Source organism: Mustela nigripes, chromosome X (genome assembly GCF_022355385.1).
Source record: "Mustela nigripes isolate SB6536 chromosome X, MUSNIG.SB6536, whole genome shotgun sequence".
In the NCBI taxonomy this organism is placed as follows: Eukaryota; Metazoa; Chordata; class Mammalia; order Carnivora; family Mustelidae; genus Mustela; species Mustela nigripes.
The window spans coordinates 10,538-34,436 of NC_081575.1; the positions used below are offsets into that span (position 1 = coordinate 10,538).

General features: G+C 36.8%; 1 protein-coding gene across 1 annotated transcript in view; it reads right to left on the minus strand.

Annotated features, from left to right (window-relative positions):
- Nucleotides 1–292: 292 nt before the first annotated feature.
- Nucleotides 293–23,899, minus strand: part of VAMP7 (vesicle associated membrane protein 7) — a 45,938-nt gene continuing 22,331 nt past the window's right edge. Inside the window, exons 6-8 of the mRNA XM_059385047.1 lie at nt 11,299–11,366; nt 8,645–8,737; nt 293–4,205 (exon numbers count right to left, since the gene is read on the minus strand). Of these exons, the coding sequence (XP_059241030.1) occupies nt 4,137–4,205; nt 8,645–8,737; nt 11,299–11,366 (230 nt within the window). The 3' untranslated portion in view covers nt 293–4,136. The remainder of the gene's footprint in view (nt 4,206–8,644; nt 8,738–11,298; nt 11,367–23,899) is intronic.

A 23,899-nucleotide genomic window follows, 5' to 3' on the forward strand; every position in this document is an offset into this window, starting at 1 on the left:
ATGTCTTTTGTCCATTTTTAACTGGATTATTTGGGTTTCTTGGGTGTTGAGTTTGACAATTTTTTTATAGATTTGGGATACTAACCCTCTTTATCAGATATGTCACTTGCAAATATCTTCTCTCACTATGTAGTCTGCCTTTTAGTTTTATTGATTGCCATTATTTTCAGGAGCAGGACACATAATAGGCTTTCCTAACACACAAGAGGAGACCCAGAAAAGATGCCAAGATGGAGGAATTCTTCCCCCCCCCCCCCAAAAAAAAAAAACAAGAAGAGGTCACAGCCAGGGATCTAATCAAAACATGTATAATATGCTCGGATCAGAATTTGAAACAATTATACATATAGTAGCCAGACTTGAGAAAAGACCACAGAGATAAAAGCCCTAAAAACTAATCAGACATCCAGTCTTTTTGTTGCTTTTGGTCTTTTTTTCCCCACTCAGAGTCCCCCTTTAGTATTCCTTGGAGGACTGCTTTAGTGGTCATGAACTCCTTCAGTTTTTGTCTGGGAACAACTACTCCTTCTATTCTGAAAGACAGACAGCCTTGTTGGGTAAAGTATTCTTGGCTGCATATTTTTCCCATTCAGCACATTAAATATATCATGCCATGCTCTTCTGGCCTGTCAAGTTTCTGTGGAGAGATCTCCTTTTACCTTATTTGTCTTCCCTTGTAGCTTAAGGATTTATTTTCCCTTGCTGCTTTCAGGACTTTCCTTATCTCTGTATTTTGCAAATTTTACTATGATATAGCTTGGTGTATGATATAGCTTGGCCTGCTTTTGTCAATTTTGATGGGAGTTCTTTGTGCCTCCTGGATTTGGATGTCTATTTCCTTCCACAAGTTAGGCAAGTTTTTTTGGCTATAATTTGCTCAAATAAACCCTTTTCCTTCTCTTCTTGGACTCCTATGATTCAAATGCTATGCTTTATGGAGTCACCGAGTTCCCTAAGTATACATTTATGATCCAATATTTTTCTTCCCCTCTTTTCAGCTTCATTATTTTCCATAATTTTATCTTTTTTTTTTTTAAGATTTCATTTATTTATTTGACAGACAGATATCACAAGCAGATGGAGAGGCAGGCAGAGAAAGAGAGAGAGAGAGAGAGAAGCAGGCTCCCTGCTGAGCAGAGAGCCCGATGCGGGACTCGATCCCAGGACCCTGAGATCATGACCTGAGCCGAAGGCAGCGGCTTAACCCACTGAGCCACCCAGGCGCCCCATAATTTTATCTTTTATATAACTTATTCATTCCTCTGATACTTCCATCCTTGTGGTCATTACATCCAGTCAGTATTGCATCTTGGTCATAGCAGACCCAGAGAGGGGAGTTCATGCCTGTCACTGTTCAAAGTCCTCACAGAGGAGCTGACAATCTCCCTTCACGTGTCCCAGACATCCCTCAGATCCCTGCCTTCACCCTGTGTCCAAAGTGTCTGCCCACCTGGCAGCACAGTGCTATTTCATCTCAGGTTCACCAGCTGGGTTTCAAAACCCTACATTTTAGGGACTATGTGTGGCACAGACCTGTGCTGATCCTCTTAGTGAGATTCCCACCATGCTCTGGCTGTGCCAGTTTGTCCTAGGGCAGTCACACAAATGCACAGGGGCTTGGGAGTTTATGGTGAAGTGCAGTAAAAAGCCAGTGTCCAGGTTAGCTGCCCTCAGCAGGTGCTTCTACTCCTATGCTAGTGAACAGGGCAGCTCAATGGTGCCCACCAGCTCTTTTGTCTCCAGATAGGCCATGCCACCTCTCCCAAATGGACTTTCAAGAAGAGGAACCGTTTCTCCTGGTGTTACCCAGGGGATCCTCGGGCCACAATATCCACTTGGGCCTCTGCCCTCCTTCCCCACAAGAGCATGGTTAAGCCCACCAGGCATGACCCCAGAGATTGCAGGTACTTCTAAAACTTCAGATTTTGAGCTCTGCTGCTTATAAAAACTTGCAATCATCAGCCCCTCTTGCTTTCCCTGTCAATGGTTTTGAGCAAGTGTCTGTCTTGTGCACTGCTCTGTGTACTGCTCTCTCTCTCTCTTCCCTCTACTCTCCCTATCAGGGCTGCCTCCCCTCCAGACCACCTGCAATTATTTTTTCCCCCAAATCATGTCTCCATATCTTCTACTTCCCATGATGTGGCCTTTTTTCTGCCACTAGTGTTGCAGTCTGTACTGTCAATCCTCAGATCGATTTCTTAGGTGTTTAGAATGATTTGATATTTATCTAGCTGTGTTCAAGGGATGAGGCAAGTATAAGGTACCCCTCTTCCTCCTTCATCTTAACTCCTCCCCAGGTCACATTTCTTAATGTATTTTTAGTGTAAGTGAACTATGGCAAAATGTCATCAAAAGAAATTAGATTCCAGGAGGAAATTCTAAAGCTCATTACATTACTCTTAAATTTTATTAATGCCTTCAAGTTTGTGCATCATTTAAAACAAGATATGTGCTTTAAAAAGCATTCTTATACATAAATAGACCAATGAACAGCTAAGTAATTTATCCCTAAAACATGCACATCATTTTTATTCAGGTGTGTATAAGAAAGGGAAATAAGCTTTAAGTCTTCTTTGGATTAAAGACATTTGGAAATTATTACTGAATAATGCCAAATGTTTTCCTGGAACAAAAGTGTTTTTCCAATAGGAAATGCTGATATAATTAAAAGGCATTAGTGTTGATAAAGAAGACCAAGAAACATTGGCGCCATGTGTGATCATCAAGAAAGGAGTTCCAGTGGGCCTAAAGTATATGTCAAAGAAATGAATCTAGTAGCATGAATCAAAAGGTTTAGATGGAAGAACAGGTAGCAAGAGCCAGATTATGAGACACATATATATTCAAGGCACATGACTAGGATTACACAGGTGGCTAGGTTTTATAGACTACTTTGCTCTTTCATTTGGAAAATAGTCAAATGTAATATAATTTCCACTTACTGGCATTTATTGATAAATAAATGATTTAGGGCAGCAAATATCCTTTCAGATACACACCAAAAGTACATTAATAGGTAACAGATGTCAGTGTAGCCAAAGCAGTATGATTACACTCCAGTTTTCCTGCACTGCAGTTAAATGGATGTTAAAAACTGGCTGGTATTATTTCTACATATCATACTGTCTACTCTCCAGTTTCACAAAAGAATTCTTCAAAGATAGTCAGATCACAGAATTTATTAATCCATAAAGGATACTGAAACTACTATTCAACAGAACTCAAACCCAAACCCTAGAGTTGACTGTTGACCATATTCAGTTTGGGCTTATGTTCCATACTACCTCTCCCTCATACACCTGAACACTAGTATATCACCATGGTTGTCTTATTTTTCTCTGGTGAGCCAGAAGAATTTGCCTCACCACCTCATCCACTACCTGTTCTATTAACTATACAATTGCCCTAAATATCCACAAAAAGAAAGAAATATAAAAAAACCCACAATCTTCAACAATATTTAAGCCATCATCTTTTCAAATCAAGTGCAATGGGGGAAAGAGAGGTTTGTGAAAGGTCAAAAGTTTCTTCCTGAAAGTGAATACTAGAAGGAAAAGGTTAATTCTGTATATTTCTAATGGGCTAGCAAAATGTTCCCCATATGACTGACAGAATATGTTTAAAACTTTACCTGCATGGGCTCCTAGAAACAAGGAGCACCAACAAATTATTTACAATTCCCCAAATAACGATTTTCCATTTAAATTGTTTTCAAGCACCTAAAACTCTTCAATAGCAAAAGATGAGATGTTAGCGATGCTCTCTGTGTCTGGAATACAAAGTTCATCCAAAGTCTTAGTAGACAGCTAGTAGGTGGTTTCAACCTTGGTGACAGCTCTGTGCAATTACAAGTAAAACTGTTTCTCTAAATAGATGACTCTAATTAACAAACTAAAGAAACAAAAGCCTTTTTAAAGGTACTGCTGCAATAAATGGTTAAATCTGAAGTACACTAGAATAAACTAGACAAAGATAAATCTGGACACATACAACAAGATTTAAAAACAAAAAAGAAACAGAAAACAGCTGAAGATACTGGCAGATACCATCTGTCAGTATTCAAAGGCTTAAGTCACATGGATTGCTTTTAATTCCTTGTTGTCTCATATCCTTGGTTAATGACAACTTTTTTTTTTTTATTTCTTCACACAGCTTGGCCATGTAAATCCACCACAGAGAGGTGACACAATGATATAGATGAACACCTAGAGGGAGAAGGAAGGCAATTTTATTTTCTTGAATCCATCACAGACTCATAAATAATATATAAAGCAAGGTAAAAACCTATAAAAAGATACTGGTTCCATTACAGTAGCAGTTGTAAAGTAATATAATACACCAATCAAGTATGTTCAAAGGCAGAAGCGGAGTTAAAGGGATCCTTTCTGATATAACTCACACATTTGAATTCCACTATACCTTTTTTTTTTTTAAGATTTTATTTATTTATTTAAAAGATTTTATTTATTTATTTATTTATTTAAAAGATTTTATTTATTTATTTGACAGACAGAGATTACAAGTAGGCAGAGAGGCAGTCAGAGAGAGGAGGAAGCAAGCTTCCTGCTGAGCAGAGAGCCTGAAGTGGGGCTCGATCCCAGGACCCTGGGATCATGACCTGAGCCGAAGGCAGAGGCTTTAACCCACTGAGCCACCCAGGCGCCCCAAGATTTTATTTATTTATTTGACAGAGAGAGAACACAAGTAGGCAGAGAGGCAGGCAGGCGGGCGGGGTGGTGGGGAAAGCAGGCTCCCCGCTGAGCAGAGAACCCAATGTGGGGCTCAATCCCAGGGTCCTGGGATCATGACCTGAGCCGAAGGCAGAGAACTAACCCACTGAGCCACCAGGCGCCCCTCCACTATACTTTTTTCATTGGGGTAAAAAGCAGTGGAGTTGTTTCTCTTATTGGAAACCATGCAGAATCATTAATTATCAAGATCACAAATTATCCTAATTCTCCTGAGGCATGATTTTATTATTTTTATGAAGCATATTTTTAGGTTTTATACACATCTTACTTTTCATTATTAGGATGATTAGAAATATTTAAAAGTTTGAGGAGAGATTACGTATCTCTATCACCCATGAGCAAGAAATGTTGCTATTAACCTTTTGGTGAATAATGACATGACAATTACAATTACCAAATCAAAAGAAAGCTGATGATACAAGTAACACAGTAAAAATGCTATTCCTATTCCTATTAAAATCATTAAATTTTTAACTGTATTGGGTTTTTGAAATACACACACACACACACATACATACCTATTTTATTTTCTTAAAGATTTTATTTGAGAGAGTGAGAAAGAGAGAAAGCATAAGCAGGAGTAGGAGCAGAGGCTGAGAGAGAAGCAGCCCCCCCGCTGAGCAGGTAGCCCATTGCTGGGCTTGGTCCCAGAAACCTGGGATCACGACCTGAGCTGAAGGCAGACCTGAAGGCAGACACTTAACGAACTGAGTCATCCAGGCACCCCTGAAGTATTTTTTAATAGTATGCTTGTTCACATTACTAAATTCCAACAAATAGATTTATTTTAAACATTAGGTTCACTGCATTGATTTCATCATTTGTCTTGCTTTAAATTATAATTTTTTTTATATCTTCAATGGTTGATTTCATTACTCAATGTTAGGGAAAAAAACACACTTATGAATTCCATGCTTGCTCCCAAAAGTCAGCAGGGTATTTTTACCTTACTTCTCTATAAATGTGAGGGAGGGTGGTGGTTTACAGCAAATTCTGGTTCTTAATGAATTTGCGTGCACGTGCGCGTGCACGCGCGCACACACACACACACACACACAGAGATATTCCAATTTGACATGAAGTTGACTATTTGCCACAGCTGAAATATAAGGATTTTTAAAGCTGAAGTACAATATATTAGGCAACAAGAGCTTTTGGGAAAGATTGATACTGCATTAAGAGCAGTGCTATGTATATAAATGATTAATAAATACAATCTGGATTTAACAACAATTCAGCTTTATAAATCAATCTAAATTCATAGACCCAAGTAGAAGGAAGAAGCTAAGCTGAGGAGCCTAGAATGTGCTACCTGAGTCTCCTGAGCAAGGAGACATTCTAGGCTATGGTGCAATTTTCAACAGATCTATGGCTGCTCTTCTGTTAGGTAAATGCAGCTATCTAAGGTGGAGGTCTTTCAACATGGGTCAAGGAAAAGTGGAGCTGAGTCAGAGGTATCCGCTCAGAGTTAACTTCGGGTTTCTGCAAATGGCAAGAGGATGAGGAGAAAGGCTGTTTCACCCAGCCATAAACTACCCCCAAAGTAAAGCATCTCCCTCTCACCCCCCTTAGAGCAACAGCTCTCAAACTTTTCATTCAGGACCTCTTCAGATTCTTAAAAATTACTGAGGACTCCAAAGAGCTCTTACACAGGGGGATTATAACTAACAACACTTACCATATTAGAAATAAAGCTTTAAAAATACCTATAAAATTCATTTAAAAACAAAAATAATCCCATTACAGATAAACATAACTATATTTCTCCAAGATCAGTTTTATGTGTCAGCTTGGCTAGCTATAGTACACAGTTACCCAATTAAACACTAACCTAGGTGTCACTGTATTTTGTAGATGTGATTAAAGCCCATAAATCAGTTACCTTCGGGTAAAGCAGATTACCCTACAGCCTAGCCTGATTCAATCAGTTAGAAGTCCTTAATGTCAGAACTGAGGTTTCCTTGATGAATAAGAAATTAGGTCTACAAATTATACCTTTGCTCCTGCCCCAGAGGTCCAGACTGCCCTTCCTGACAGATTTTGAACTTGCCCTGAGGATTCTGAACTTGCCAAGCCAGCTCCCATTGCATAAGCTAATTCCCTGTGATGTATTCTTTATATCCAGAGAAACTCAAAGAGAGAGTACATATGTCAACAAGGACAATTCCGTTAAAAAAAAAAATTAAACTAAGAATAAGAGTTCTTAGAAATTTAAAGCATAGATATGAAAAATAAATACATAGGATGAACAGAGCTGAAAAGAAAATCAACTTGCAGGTGAAGAGTGAGCTGAATAATTCTCTCAAATGTAATTAAAAAAAAAAAGGAATTTAAGCATATTAAAAAGGTTACCAGACATTCAGGGTAGTTCAAAAATGTCCAATATCTGTTGTCATAGGGGTTACAAAAGAACAGCATATAGACTCACTTATATTTATAAACATGAGAACTACTAAATAAACATTAGCAAATTGAACTCATGATGCATTAAAGGAATACTACGTAACGGCCACTTAGTATTTACCCCAGAAGTGAAAGTACATTTATTAACGTAATTCTATATATTACTACTAAATGTAGATAGTCATATTGTCAACTCATTGCGAAGAGAAATATCATTTCCCAAAATTAAATGCCTATTCCTGACTAAAACTTCAGGCAATCTGGAAACAAAAATAAAATTCTTTAATTTGTCAATAAAAATCTAACAAGAATTCATAATACGTATCACTCTTTTTTTTAAAATATTTTATTTTTTTTATTTATTTGACAGAGGGAGATCACAAGTAGGCAGAGAGGCAGGCAGAGAGAGGAAGGAAAGCAGGCTCCCTGCTGAGCAAAGAGCCTGATGCGGGACTCGATCCCAGGACCCTGAGATCATGACCTGAGCTGAAGGCAGAGGCTTTAACCCACTGAGCCACTCAGGCGCCCCGTATCACTCTTTTTTAAAAAGATTTAATTTATTTGACAGAGAGAGAAAACAGTGGGGGAAGGGGAGAGGCAGAAGCAGGCTCCCCACTGGTAGGGAGCCCCACTTGAGGGAGCCCCCAAATTATCTGTGCCGAAGGCAGATGCTTAACTGACTAAGCTATCCAGGTGCCCCTACATATCACTCTTATAAATATTAGAAGCATTCCACTTAAAACCAGGAACTAAATAAGATGCCCATTGGTACCATAATTATCCAACATTGCTAGTAATTGCAAATCTTATATACATACCTGCATGTAACTATGTAGAATTATATATAATGTGTATATAAATTTGATAACATTGAAATTATTAACAGATGGCATCATAATTTACCTACAGCATGAGTCAGCAAATTAGAGCTCATGGCCTGTGAGCTAGGAATGGTTTTTATACTTTTCAAAGTTAAAAAAAAAAGGATATATGACAGAGACGACATGCAGCCTGAAAAGCATAAAATATTTATTACAATATCTAGCAATTTACAGAACGTTTGCTGACTCCTGACAGAAGAATCAGAATACAGAAGAATAGACTGACAAACTATTAACTAGGTAAGAGTTTTACAAAGTTGCCAGGCAGAAAAACAGATCAATTAGAAAAGAGAAAACAGAAATAAAGAAATGAAGCATTCAATCAGCTAGAAAATAGGAATATAATTAAAAATATGGAATCAATTACAAAATGTAATTTTAAAAGAATCCCATTTCAGTACTGAAAAAAAAACCCATAAAATATCCAGGAATATCTGGAATGCCTTGCCTAATATCCTTACATATAAACATTCTCAATAGGAAGATGGGGTTTAAGTACAAACTTCTGGACTGTTTTCACAGGACAGCTAACCATTGAGAAAGAATTCAAGCATCCAGTTTCTTAAAGATTGAAAAATAAAATAACACACTAAAATGACAAAAACTTACGACTGAAACGATGATGATGATGATAGTGAGTTTGAGATTCTTCATACACATGGCTCGTGCAAGATTTCTGCTGGTTGTTTTGAAGGTGACAGACTAGGGGGAAAAATATGAATTATTTGATCCCTGGCACTGACTACAAGACCAATTTGTAGTAATACCTATAAAACTTTTACTTTCATTAATCATGTTCAATCATGAACTCATTCGTCTCTTTACAGGTAGAGATTAGCTATTCATGATCACAAGTTCACAGAAGCAGAACTAGGTCAGGGGTACGGTAAATAATACGAGCCCACTGGAAAAGCTTCTCCCCTTTTCCTTGCCCACCAAAGTATTGCATGTTGTGTCAGGAATCAGAAGTGGCTCTTCCTGCTAGTGTGAAAGCCTTTTCCTCTTTATGCTTCCAGGAAGAAAGGTTCCCTCTAGCCAGCTGGTTGCAAACACATTTGCCTATTCTGCCCAAAATAATCCTGGGATTTTCTGAGCCATAAAAATCTTTCACTTTTCATCAGAAAATATGTATGTATTTACTTGTATGAGGCCCAAAATTCAAGAAACTTTGCTCCTTTAAGTTATCCATTTTCTTTTGCAACAGTGACTTTTCAATATCTACTGAACCATTCCCACCAGCCACCAAGAGTTTAAAGCAACTAAACAACAAAATTCCCTAGTAGCCCAGAAATTCCACTTCTAGGTATATATCCAACAGAGATGTATGCCCAAGTTCACCAAACATGGAATTAACAGTTCAATTGTACATAAACTTCATCTATTCGAGAAGGTAGAGGAAAACATGCACATGCAAAGGAGACATGTGGAAAATATAAAAAAGAACCAAATCAAAACTGTAGAGATGAAAAATATATGAGGTGGGGATAACAGATTACAAACCACAAAAGAAAACTAACAGAAGCTATCCTAAATGAAACACAGGAAAAAAAAAAAAAAAGACTGAAAAAAATGAACAGATCAACAGGACAAAACAGGGAATCCAGAATTAGAATAGATTCCCAACAGGGGAGCATGGATAAACAAATTGTAGTGGTAGACTTATACAACTGAATAGTACAAAACAATAAAATAAACTATTATCAATCATACTGAACAATATGAATGAATCTCATAGACATAATAGTGAAAGAGGTCAGAGAGAAGCTAGTATATAACATATGAATCCACTTCTATACATTTAAGAACAAACAAAACATCATCTAGGGTAATGTAAGTCCTAAAATGGTTACCCCTGTTGGGGATTAGTAATAGGAAAAAGCACGAGGCAACTTTCTGTAATATTGGAATTTTTTTTTTAATATTGACCTAAGTGGCGGTTACATGCATATAGACATATGTGTAAAAAATAACCAAGTGGTACACATTCTGCACTTTATTCTTATATGTTATGCCTCCATAAAGAGAGACATCTGTTAATTAATTAGTACCTTTTGTTATTCTTTGTCACAGAGTCAACAAAATTAAAGACTTACTTGGGAATTATAGGCTATACTAGCACTGGCTAAACACAGACCATTCTAGCTAAATAGAGTAATCTTCATGGATTAAGAATTTGATCTGCAGATCTGGGATCAGATACTTCTTTGCCCCACAGCAATGGGTTACAAAGTGAGCCATTATAGAAACCTGCTATTTTGACTTGCTATATGGTACCACCCTTCCTCCAATTACCATGTGCTTTGACTTAAAACTATTATCCTCCTAAGAACTACTGTTAATGGATGTCCCTATAAAACTAACAATAACAATAAACCTGAAATAAATCTTACTGTGCACAAGACCCTGTGTTAGGCCTTTTGTGTGCATTATCTGATTTAATGAGGTATAGCTCCATTTTATAACAATGATGCCTGAGGCACAGCGAGGTTAAGTAATTTGTCTAAGGTTGCACAACTACTAAGTGGCAGAGAGGGGAATCAATCCCAGGAAGCTCTGACTGTAGAGCTTGTACTCCTAACTACTATAATCTAGCTGCCAGTAGGAATAAACATGATCACTCACTAATCCATTTCAAGGTGTAAACTACTCTGCATTTAAATTTATAATTGTGTAGACCTAAAATTTAATTGATCTTTGCCCTTCATCTATTCACATCTATTCATTATATATCATCTTTCCTGAAAACCCCCATCCACTATCCAGATAGAAAATGCAAAGACACACATAACTGTAGCATAAGTAGATCATAGGGACTCACTGACTCTTAAGGTTCACTGGCCCTTCCCAATTTGACTCAGCTATTATGGTAAGCAAGAAAGTTAACTTGATTGTCCAGTTTTCACGATTCATACTGGATTACAACTGGCCTGCACATTTATTTGTTTCATGTTTCACAAAATGTACAGAAACAGGATGGTATAAGCAAATGAGCTAAACTGTAAAGGCATCAACCTAAAGCTTTAAAAAAATGTTTCTGTATATTATGTTTTCCAAACCAAAATTTCCTTAATGGTTTTTAATGGGTTGTGACTTATTCTATGCTTCATTGTTATCCTTACCATCACAACATAATCACATATGGAGTTAGAAAGGAAAAAAACCCTGTAAATTATTAAATTTAACATAGTCCCCTATTATGTTAGCCATCAATATTTCTCTACTTTATTTAGATCCTGAAAAATATTACCATTTCCCATACTCACCGAATCCACAAGATTTTCTGTTTTATCTATCAATAATTCCAATCTTTCTCCTCGCTGAGCTACCAGATCTAAAAATGTTGGAAAAACCAGAAAATATGTTTATATTACAAACCTGCTATTTTTATCTTTAAACCAAATCTGATTTTAATTATAGTTGGTATTCTTGACAACAACACATATTTATTACAGAAGCACTTTTATCTTTAAGTAATAAAAGACTTTATTAAAGCTGATCAACTAAAGTAGGAATTGGCAGTTTTTTTTCTGTAAAAGGCCAGATACTAAATATTTTAGGCTTTCTGGGCCAAATGGTCTCTGTCACAATTACTCAACTCTGTTAGACAAAGACATTATGTAAATAAGTGGGCGTGATGGTATTCCAATAAAACTTTATGCAGATTTGATCCAAGAATCGAATCGTAGTTTACAAACCCTAAATTAAGCATATGATCTGATAGTTTTAAAAAATGGAGCCTTCAAAATGAGTGAGAGTTGGACACTTCCAGAATTAGCGTGAGAAATTCTACAGACCCTCTTCCCAACAAAACAACTACAACTTGAAAAATTATGAAAACAAAAGCCACCATCATTTAATGTCTCTGAAAACTATGAATGTCCTAAGGGCACATAGCAAATGGAGAAACATAAACAAAAAATTATCTAATTCTAGTAAGAACAGTGAGTCTATGGCATTTGAGCCATGACCTGCAATCGCTTAGCTGAGACAGAAGCTCTACTCTAGGCAAGTAAAGCCTGGAGGCTCTTCCTCTCCAGGTCCCTGCAACAGCCATGCTTTCTCTCCAGCAGGGGTAGGTCATTAAAGTTTCTTCTCCCAACCCATCCTACCCTTAGCTCTATAATGCAGAAGCTCCATTCCCACAAGGCATGCCGGATAGGTCTGAGGTTCCTTTCCTTCATCTAGCCCTACACATAGGGCAGAAGTTCTATTAGAAGCTTTGTTAGATTGCACTGGATCAATTAATGTCTGGGGGAACTGTTACCAAAATACAGCAATTAGTTGCAGTTAGTGGAGGCTAACATCTGGGTGTGACACCAACAGAGGCAGACAAGCTAGAAGCTTGACAGGGAGTTGTGTCACTCCAGTGTGACTACACATCCTCAAAGCTATCCTTCTGAGAAATGACATTAGAGACAGCACACTGTGGGAAAACTAAAGTTCAAAGAAAAAGTCCAGCCTAGTCAATAAGCAAATAACCAAACAACAAACCCTGTAGGGTGGGAATCAGTACCTAGAGCTGCTGTAATACATTGTCTAAAACATCTAGTTTTCAACAAAAAATTAAGAGATATGGGGGAAAAACCAAGAAACTGTGATCAATACACAGGAAAAAGAATAGAGGTTGGAAACTTACTTTGGTGGGGGGTAGGGGAGCTCAGCTATTGGACTTAGCAATGGAATGATATTAGAAATCAATAGCAGAAGGAAAACTTATGGGATGAAGCAAAAGCAGTGCATGGAAGGAAATTTAGAGCAGTAAACACCTACATTAAAGAGAGGATGTTATAGACTGAACTGTATCCCTCTGAAATTCATATATTAAAGCCCCAACTCTTAATGTGACAGTATTAGAGATGGGAGACTTTAGGGTATCATTAGATTTAGATGAGGCCATCACAGCTTATGGTGAAATTAGTGTACAATAAGAAGAGACACCAGAGAGCTTACTCTCTGTCTTACTTTCTACCATGTGAGAACATAGTAAGAGAGGCCTTCTGCAATGGGAGGAGAGTTCTCTCCAGAATCTAACTAGGCAGGCACCTTGATCTTGGGACTTCAAGCCTCCAGAATTGTGAGAAAATGAATTTCTGTTATTAAAAAAAATTACTGTAGACTGGATAGTTTAAATAGTAGTATCCTGAGCAGGCTAAGAAAAGATTTCATACTAATAACTTGCTACCTTAATGAACTGGAAAAAGAACAGCATACTAAAATCCAAAGCTAACAGAAGGAAGGGAAAAAATATCAGAGCAGAAAAAACTAAATACAGAGCAGAAAACACTAGAGAAAAATCAATGAAACCAGAATTGGGTTTTTGGAAAAGACCAAAAAAAAAAAAAAAAAAAAAAGACAAAACCTTGCATAAACTGACCAAGAAAAAAAGACAGACAACTCAAATTAGTGAAATAATCACAATCAACTTCACAGAAATGAAAGGGATCCTAAGAGAATACTATGAACAAGAGTATATCAATGCATTAGATAACTAAGATGAAATGGATAAATTCCTAGAAAGACATAAACCACCAAACCAGACTCAAGAAGAAATAGGAAATCTGAATAGTTACTTACAACAGATTGAATAATTATAATTTTCTAAGATTTGAGTATAGCTGATACACAGTCCTACATTAGTTTTGGGTATACCACACAGTGATTGAATGTCTCTACGTTATGCTATGCGTACCACAAATGTAGCTACCATCTGTCACCATACAGTGCTATCATTGACTATCTCTAACTTTCATCCCTATAACTTATCAATTTCCATAACTGAAAGCCTGTACTTCCCGCCCTCCTTCACCCCTTTTGTCCATCCTCCACCGCCCTCCCATCTGGCAAGCATCCATCTGTTCTCTGTAGTTATGGGTCTATTTCTGTGGGGAGAGTGGGCATCCTTGTTGTGTTCCTGATCTCAACGGGAAGGCTGCAAGCTTTTTCCCATTGAGGATGATATTTGCTGTGGGTCTTTCATAGATACATTTGATGAGGTTCAGGAATGTTCCCTCTATCCCTATACTTTGAAGCGTTTTAATCAGGAACGGATGATGGATTTTGTCCAGTGTTTTTTCTGCATCAATTGAGAGGACCATGTGGTTCTTCTCTCTTCTCATATTAATTTGTTGTATCACATTGATTGATTTGTGAATGTTGAACCATCCTTGTAGCCTAGGGATGAATCCCACCTGATCATGGTGGATAATCTTTCTAAAGTGCTGTTGGATCCTGTTGGCTAGCATCTTGTTGAGAATCTTAGCATCCATATTCATCAGTGATATTGGTCTGAAATTCTCCTTTTTGGTAGGGTCTTTGCCTGGTTTGGGGATCAGGGTAATGCTGGCTTCATAGAAAGAGTCTGGAAGTTTTCCTTCTGCTTCAATTTTTTGAAACAGCTTCAGGAGAAAGACAGTCTCTTCAATAAATGGTGCTGGGAAAACTGGACAGCAATGTGTAGAAGAATGAAACTCGACTATTCTCTTACACCGTACACAAAGATAAACTCAAAACTGATAAAAGACCTCATCGTGAGACAGGAATCTATCAGAATCCTAGAGGAGAACATGGGCAGTAATCTCTTTGATATCAGCCACAGCAACTTCTTTCAAGATATGTCTCCAAAGGCAAAGGAAACAATAGCGAAAATAAACTTTTGGGACTTCATCAAAATCAAAAGCTTCTGCACAGCAAAGGAAACAGTCAAGAAAACAAAGAGGCAACCCACGGAATGGGAGAAGATATTTGCAAATGACAGTACAGACAAAAGGTTGATATCCGGGATCTATAAAGAACTCCTCAAACTCAACACACACCAAACAGATAATCATATCAAAAAATGGGCAGAAGATATGAACAGACACTTCTCCAATGAAGACATACAAATGGCTAGCAGATACATGAAAAAATGTTCATCATCACTAGCCCTCAGGGAGATTCAAATTAAAACCACATTGAGATATCACCTTACACCAGTTAGCACGGCCAAAATTAGCAAGACAGGAAACAACATGTGTTGGAGAGCATGTGGAGAAAGGGGAACCCTCTTCCACTGTTGGTGGGAATGCAGGTTGGTGCAGCCTCTTTGGAGAACAGTGTGGAGATTCCTCAGGAAATTAAAAATAGAACTTCCCTATGACCCTGCAGCTGCACTCCTGGGTATTTACCCCAAAGATACAGATGCCGTGAAAAGAAGGGCCATCTGTACCCCAATGTTTATAGAAGCAATGGCCACGGTCGCCAAACTGTGGAAAGAACCAAGATGCCCTTCAACGGATGAATGGATAAGGAAGATGTGGTCCATATACACTATGGAGTATTATGCCTCCATCAGAAAGGACGAATACCCAACTTTTGTAGCAACATGGGCGGGACTGGAAGAGATTAGGCTGAGTGAAATAAGTCAAGCAGAGAGAGTCAATTATCATATGGTTTCACTTATTTGTGGAGCATAACAAATAGCATGGAGGACATGGGGAGTTAGAGAGGAGAAGGGAGTTGAGGGAAATTGGAGGGGGAGATGAACCATGAGAGACTATGGACTCTGAAAAACAATCTGAGGGGTTTGAAGTGGCGGGGGGGTGGGAGGTTGGATAAACCAGGTGGTGGGTATTATAGAGGGCACGGATTGCATGGTGCACTGGGTGTGGTGCAAAAATAATGAATACTGTTATGCTGAAAATAAAAAATAAATTTAAAAAAAGTATTCCAATTTGCAGTGAAGAAGTCAAACTCTGTCTCTTCAAAATATCTGTTCTGAAAAACTTAAGCTGCCAAAGAAACACACAGAAAAACAACAAAATCAGGAAAGCACTACATGAACAAAATCTGAGATGTAACAGAGAGACAGAAGTCATAACAAAGAATCAAACAAATTCTGGAGGTGAAGAATGAATGAGATGAAAAATTCAATAGAAAACATCTACCTCAAAGTAATCTAAATGGAAGACATAATAAGTGAGCTAGAGGATAGGAACTTTAAGACAGACAACCCAGGGGACAGCAAACAGAAAATAATGAAAAATAATCCAAAAAGCCTGTAAGATCAAAGGGACTCCATCAAACACACACATATTAGAATAACTGGGTTCCAGGAGTAAATAAGAGGGGCAACAAGACAGAAAGCTTATTTAAAGAAATAATAGTGGAAAACTTTCCAAATCTGGAGAGAGACCTGGACATCTAAGTTTATAAAGGTAAGAGATCACCCTATTATCTCAATGCAAAAAGACCTCCTTAAGATACATCATAATAAAACTGTCAAAAATCAAAGATAAAGACAGACTCCTAAAAGCAGCCAGAGGAAAAATAAAACTATAACCTACAAATATAATCCTATTATGCTATGAATGGATTTTGCAGCAGAGACCCTAAAGGCCAGAAACAAATGTGAAATAATATATCCAAAGTGTTGAAAGAAAAAACTGCCAGCCAAGAATAGTCTATATGACAAAGTTATCCTTAAACATGAAAGAGAAATAAGATATCCTCAGACAAATAAAAGCTAAGGGAGTTCATTACCACTAGACTTGCCATGCAAGAAATTCTAAAAGGAAAAGACACTAGTGACATGAAAACACAGAAAAGGGTTTAATACACTGGTAAAGTTTAAATGTACAGACTTAGAAAACTAATTCTGTAATAAGATGGAGTGTTAAACACTTAGATACAGTATAAAGGTTAAAATAAAAGAGTATTAGAAATATCTACTTTGTTGAAGATTAGTTGACCATAGAATTGAGGGTCTATTTCTGGGCTCTCTATTCTGTTCCACTGATCTATGTATCTGTTTTTGTGCCAGTACCATACTGTCTTATGATGACAGCTTTGTAATAGAGCTTGAAGTCCGGAATTGTGATGCCACCAACTTTGGCTTTCTTTTTCAATATTCCTTTGGCTATTCGAGGTCTTTTCTGGTTCCATATAAATTTTAGAATTATTTGTTCCATTTCTTTGAAAAAAATGGGTGGGATTTTTATAGGAATTGTATTAAATGTGTAGATTGCTTTAGGTAGCATAGACATTTTCACAATATTTGTTCTTCCAATACAGGAGCATGGAACATTTTTTCATTTCTTTGTGTCTTCCTCAATTTCTTTCATGAGTACTTTATAGTTTTCTGAGTATAGATTCTTAGCCTCTTTGGTTAGGTTTATTCCTAGGTATCTTATAGCTTTGGGTGCAATTGCAAATGGGATTGACTCCTTAATTTCTCTTTCTTCTGTCTCGTTGTTGGTGTAGAGAAATGCAACTGATTTCTGTGCATTGATTTTATATCCTGACACTTTACTGAATTCCTGTACAAGTTCTAGCTAGCTGAGTGCTGTGAAGTGTATAAACGCGGCGATTCACAGACCTATACCCCTGGGGATAAAAATACATTATATGATTATTTAAAAAAATTTTAAAAATCATAAAACAGAAATATCTGTAACTACTATAATTTTTTTTTAACAAAAACACAGTAGAAAAAGGCAAATTGTGACACCAGGAGTATAAAAGGGGAGTAAATATGTGGAGTTTTTGTATGAAAAGTTGCTATCACCTTAAAGTTGACTATTTTATCTGTAAGATGGTTAATGCAAGGCCCATGGTAACTGCAAAGCAAAAACCTGGAGTAGATTCACAAAAGATACTGAAATAGGAAAGGGAACACACAATCCCAAAATATCACCAATTTTAAAAAGTGGGCAGACATTTGAGACAATATAGATAGACATAGAGGGTATCATGCTAAATGAGGTAAGTAAGATAAGGATAAATACCATATGGTTTCACTTATATGTGGAATCTAAGAAACAAAACAAACAAAACCAGAAACATGCATAAATAATGAGAACTGGTGGTTGCCAGAGGGGAGGAGGTCAGGGGATAGGTGAAATAAGTGAAGTGGATTAAGAGGGTCAGATTTCCAGTTATAAAATAAGTAAGTAACAAGGATGAAAAGTATTACACAGGGAATATAGTTAATACTATCATAATAAGTTTCTATGGTGAGAGATGGAACTACACTTATGGTGGTGAGCACTTCTTAATGTATATAATTGTCACATCACTATGTTGTACATCTGAAACTAATGTAATATGGTGTGTCAACTACATCTCAATTAAAACTTACTAATATCTTCTGGGATACACAGACACATACATATATATATATATATATAGCAAAAAAATAAAAGGAAAAAAATAAAAAGGCAGAAATGGAAGGAAAAAGGAACAACAAAATAACAAAACATCTAGAAAGCAATGAATAAAATGGAATTAGTAAAAATTACTCTAACTGTAAGAATTTCACCAATCAAAAGGCACAGAGTGACTGGATGGATTAAAAATAAAAAAGACCTAACAATATGCTACTTACATGAAACTCAATGCAGATTTAAGTACACACATAGGCTTAAAGTGAAGGTATGGAAAAAGATATTCCATTCATGTGGAAACCAAAAGAAAGTGGGGATAAAATAAGAAGGTACACCAAAGATGCTTAAAAAAAAAGATAAATACAGTCATTATATAATATTAAAGTGGTTAATTCACTAAGAAGATACAACAATTTTAAATATATATGCACACAGGGGTGTGCGTTGCTCAGTTGGTTAAGTATGCGTCCAACTCTTGATTTCAGCTCAGTTCATGGTCTCAGGATTATGGTATTGAGCCCCACATCGGGCTCTGTGCTCAGCAGGGAGTCTGCTTGGGACTCCCTCTCTCCCTCTCTCTCTGACTCTCCCCCTACTCTCACACTCTCTTTCTCTCTAAAATAAAATTTAATCTTCAAAAAAATAAATATATATGCACACAATATCAGGGTTAGATACTTACATATTAAGATACCTAAGTATCTGTGGCGCCTGGATGGCTCAGTGGATTAAGCCACTGCCTTCGGCTTGGATAATGATCTCGGGGTCCTGGGATTGAGCCCCGCATCTGCCTCTGCATCCCTGCTGAGCAGAAAGCCTGCTTCCCCCTCTCTCTCTGCCTGACTCTCTGCCTACTTGTGATCTCTCTGTCAAGTGAATAAATAAAATCTTAAAAAAAAAACACCCAAAACCTAAGTATCTTAATATTAGCAGATCTGAAGGAAGATAATAATACAATAATAGCAGGCGACTTCAATACACCTCTTTCTAGCAATGGCTAACATCCAGACAGAAATCAACAAGGAAACATGACTTAAACCATATAAGTGGTCATAACAGGCATACACAGAACATTCCATCCAACAGCAGCAGAATACACATTCTTCTCAAGTGCACAAGGAACATTCTCCAGGATACGTCAGATGATAGGACACAAAACAAGTCTTAACAATTTTAGGAAGAAAATCATACCAAGTTTCTTTTCCAACCACAGTAGTATGATACTAGAAATCAACAAGCAGAAAGCTGGAAAATCTACAAATATGTGGAAGCTAAATAACACACTCCTGAACAAACAATGGATTAAAGAAAAAAATCAAAAGGAACCAGAAACAAGAAAAAACTAAGCCCAAAGTTAGTGGAAGGAAGGAAATAAAGAAAGACCAAGGTGGAAATTAATGAAATAGAAACCAGAAAAATAGAAAAGATAAACAAAACTGATGGCTGGGTTTTTTTTTTTTTTTTTTTGAATCAACAAAATTGACAAACCTCTAGCTAGACTAAGGGAAAAAAGAAGGTTCAAATAAAATCAGAAATAGGAGACATTACAACTGATACTACAGAAATACACAGGATCATAAGAGACTCTTATGAATAATTATATGACAACAAACTGGATAAAGAAGAAATGGATATAATCCTAGAAACATAAAGCCTACCAAGACAGAATCAGGAAGAAATAGAAATTCTGAACTTTCCAAAAATGGGTAAGGAGACTCAATCTGTAAACAAAAACCTCCTAATAAAGAAAAACCTAAAACCAGATGGCTTCATTGGTGAATTATACCAAACACTTAAAGCAAAATTAATGCCAAACCTTCCCAAACTCTTCCAAAAAAACCAAACAGGAAATACTTCCAAACTCATTTTATAAGGCCAGAATTACCCTGACACCAAATCCAGACAGGAACACAAGAAAACCATAGACCAATATCCCTGATGAACACATGTTGCACATGAACCAGTGCAACAGAACAGAGATCGTAGAAACAAACTCCCACATACACCATTGACTAAGATGTCACAAGAGAGCCAAGAATACTCACTAGGGAAAAGACAGTCTCTTCAACAAATAATGCTGGGAAAACTGGATACCACATGCAGAAAACTAAAATTGGATTCCTTACAACACCTCCCAAAAAATAACTTGAAATGGATTAAAGACTCAAATTCCAAGACTAAAACTATTAAATTCCTAGAAGAAAACACAAAGGAGAAGGTTTTTGACACTCGTCCTCAAGCAAAACGCAACAAGTGGAACTACATCAAACTAAAACAGCTTCTGACCAGCAAAATAAACAATCAACAAAATGAAAAGGTAATCTACAGAATGGAAGAAAATATTTATAAACCATATACTAGATAAGGGGTTAATATCTAAAATAAGGAATCCATACAACTCAGTTAACAACAACAAAAAAACACTTATTAAAAATAGGCAAAGGAACTGAATAGACACTTTTCCAAAGAAGACATCCGGATGGCCAACAGACACATGAAATGTTGCTCAACATCACTAATCTTCAGGGACAGGCAAATCAAAGCCACAATGAGATACTGTGGATATCACACCTGTTTGAATAGCTATCATCAAGAAGACAAGAAATCACAAGTGTTGGTGAGGATGTGGAGAGAAGGAAACCCTTATGTGCTGTTGGTGGGAATATAAACTGGTTCAGCCACTATGGAAAATAGTATAAAGGTTCCTCAAAAAATTAAAAATACGGGGTGTCTGGGTAGCTCTGTTGATGAAGTGGCTGCTTTCTGCTCAGATCATGATCCCAGGGTCCTGGGATTGAGCCCAGCATCGGGTTCCCTGCTCAGCGGGGAGCCTGCTTCTCCCTCTCCCTCTGCTGCTCCCCCTGCTTGTGCGTGCCCTGTCAAATAAGTAAATAAAATATTTTTTAAAAATTAAAAATGCAACTATAATATGATCTAGCAATTCTACTTCTGGGTATATACCCAAAGGAAATGAAAACAGGATACTGAAAAGACATTTGCATGCCCATGCTTAATGTAGCATTATTCTCAATAGCCAAGATACAAAAACAACCTAAGTGTGCATCAATGGATAAATGTCTAAAAAGATGAAGTATATATACATGCAACAGAATATTACTGAGTCACAAAAAAGAATGATACCCTGTCATTTGTGACAACACAGATGGATCCTGAGGGCACTATGCTTAGTGCTATAAGCCAGACAGAGAAATACATGTATTATATATTACTTATAAGTAATATAAGAATCTAAAACTGCCAAATTTGTAGCAACAGAGAACAGAATGGCGGTTACCAGGTGCTGGGAGATGGACAAACTGGGGAAGTGTTGTTAAAGGGTACAAAATTGCAACTAGAAGATGAATACATTCTGGAGATCCAGTGTACAGCACCAATTATACTAAAAAATACTGTATTATATATTTCAATATTGCTAAGAGACTAGATCTTAAATGTTTTCACCACAAAAAAAGAAATGACAATTTATATGACATGATAGTGGTGTTAGCTAAAAGCTAAAGTGGTAATCATATTGCAATATATATATATGTATCAACATGTTGTACACCTTAAATCACATGATGTTTATGTAAATTGTATCTCAATAAATAAAAAAACAAGAACAAAGGGGGATTTATTAGCCAACAAGCAGAGTAAAGGGGTTGTCAGTAGATGAAAAATTACTGAGGAAAAAAATCAAGGGTAAGGTTCTATCCTTTTATTTACCTTAGGCCTAAACTACCCTAAAATAATCTTCCTAAAGGCAAGCTAAGGACTTATTCATCAAAGGCAGAGGATGAGGAACCTGATCAGCTATCAAAGGTGATCAGATATCAAGGGTAGGGGATTAACTTAAGACTGGCTCAGGTAGACGTGGGACACAGCCCAAGAATCAGGCCTAGTCAAATAGAGGGCTCAGAGGAGATGGTCCAACACTTGGTCAAGAAGTCTTTGGCATGTAAGATCTATATGCCAAAAGCTACAAAACATCATTGAAAAAAATCAAAGAAGACCTAAATAAATGAAAAAACATCTCATCTTCATAAATCAGAAGTTTAATATTATTGAACTTGGCAATATTTCCCAAACTGGTTGCACAACTCTGAATATATTAAAAAATCACTGATAGTATACTTCAAATAGGTGAATTGTATGGTCTATGACTTTATCTCAATAAAGTTTTTAAGAAAACCAATCTGTTAAAAATCAAAGAGAGATGATTAGAAATGCTTTTGCTATATTTTAATTTGATTATCTCAGTAATCCTAAAAATAAATCATTTAAAAGTAGTTGACTTAGTAGTTTCATTTTCTGGGAACTTCATGCATTTGCAATAAAAATACAGTAGTTGGCTGATTCACTTTTGGATGAAATAAATAAATTTGGTAACAAAACCAGAAAAGAAATATTAGTTTATTCAGCTGATTCTCTAGTCTGCATCTAGACATACAATTAAAACTAAAATCAATGAGAGGAAATTACTTCAAATAGCTGAGACAAAAATATCAAGAAATGCATGTTTCTCCCTTTTATGCTCAACATCACTGATTATTAGGGAAATACAAATCAAAACTACAAAGAGATACCACCTCACACCAGTTAGAATGGCTAAAATTAACAACACAGGAAACAACATGTGTTGGAGAAGATGTGGAGAAAGGGGAACCCTTTTGCACTATTGGTGGGGATGTAAGTTGGTGCAAACAATCTGGAAAACAGTATGGAGAGTCCTCAAGAAGTTAAACATAGAACTACTTTATGATCCAGTAACTGTACTACTAGGTATTTACCTGAAGAATACAAAAATACAGATTTGACAGGAGACATGCTATAAACACCAAAGTTTATAGAAGCGTTATCTACTATAGCCAAACTATGGAAAGAGCCCAAATGTCCATCAAATGATGAATGGATATAGAAGAGGGGGTATATGTATACACACACACGTACACACACAATGGAATATTACTCAGCCATCAAAAAGAATGAAATGTTGCCATTTGCAATGATGTGGATACAGCTAGAGATTACAATGCTAAGCAAAATAAGTCAGAGAAGGCCACCTGCCATATGATTTCACTTGTATGTTAAATTTACGAAACAAATGAACAAATGGGGGGGAAAAAAAGAAACAGAGAGGTAAACGAAGAAACAGACTCTTACCTATAGAGAACTCAGTGATGGTTACCAGAGGGGAGGTTGGGTGGGAGAATGTTACATAGGTGGTGGGGATGGAGGAGGACACTTGTGGTGAGCACTGGGTGCAGTATGGAACTGCTGAATCACTCTACTGTACACCTGAAACTAATATTACACTATATGTTAACTAACTGGAATGAAAATAAAATTTTTTTTAAAATGTTTCTCCCTTTTGATTATTAATCTCATTCCTGGGACTTAATCTCAAGAAAATAAGAAAAATAGGCACAAAATCATTTATAGCAGTACTGCTATTATAACACAAACCTCTAAATCAGTGCTACCTAACAAGTGTTTGCTAATGCTTCAACCAAGTCCCTAAGCACACAGTTCAGTCCAACTGACATATTCGTAACAAGATGTTCTCAGTGAAGGAAACACAGCACTGACTTACAGGCCGGTGCAAGCTCTTTGGTTATAAAACAATATGTGGAGTAACATTGCTCTTAAGAACCGAAGTGTCCAAAATAAGGACAGCTCTAACCTATAATATAACCCAATGAAATACTGTATGAGCATAAAGTAG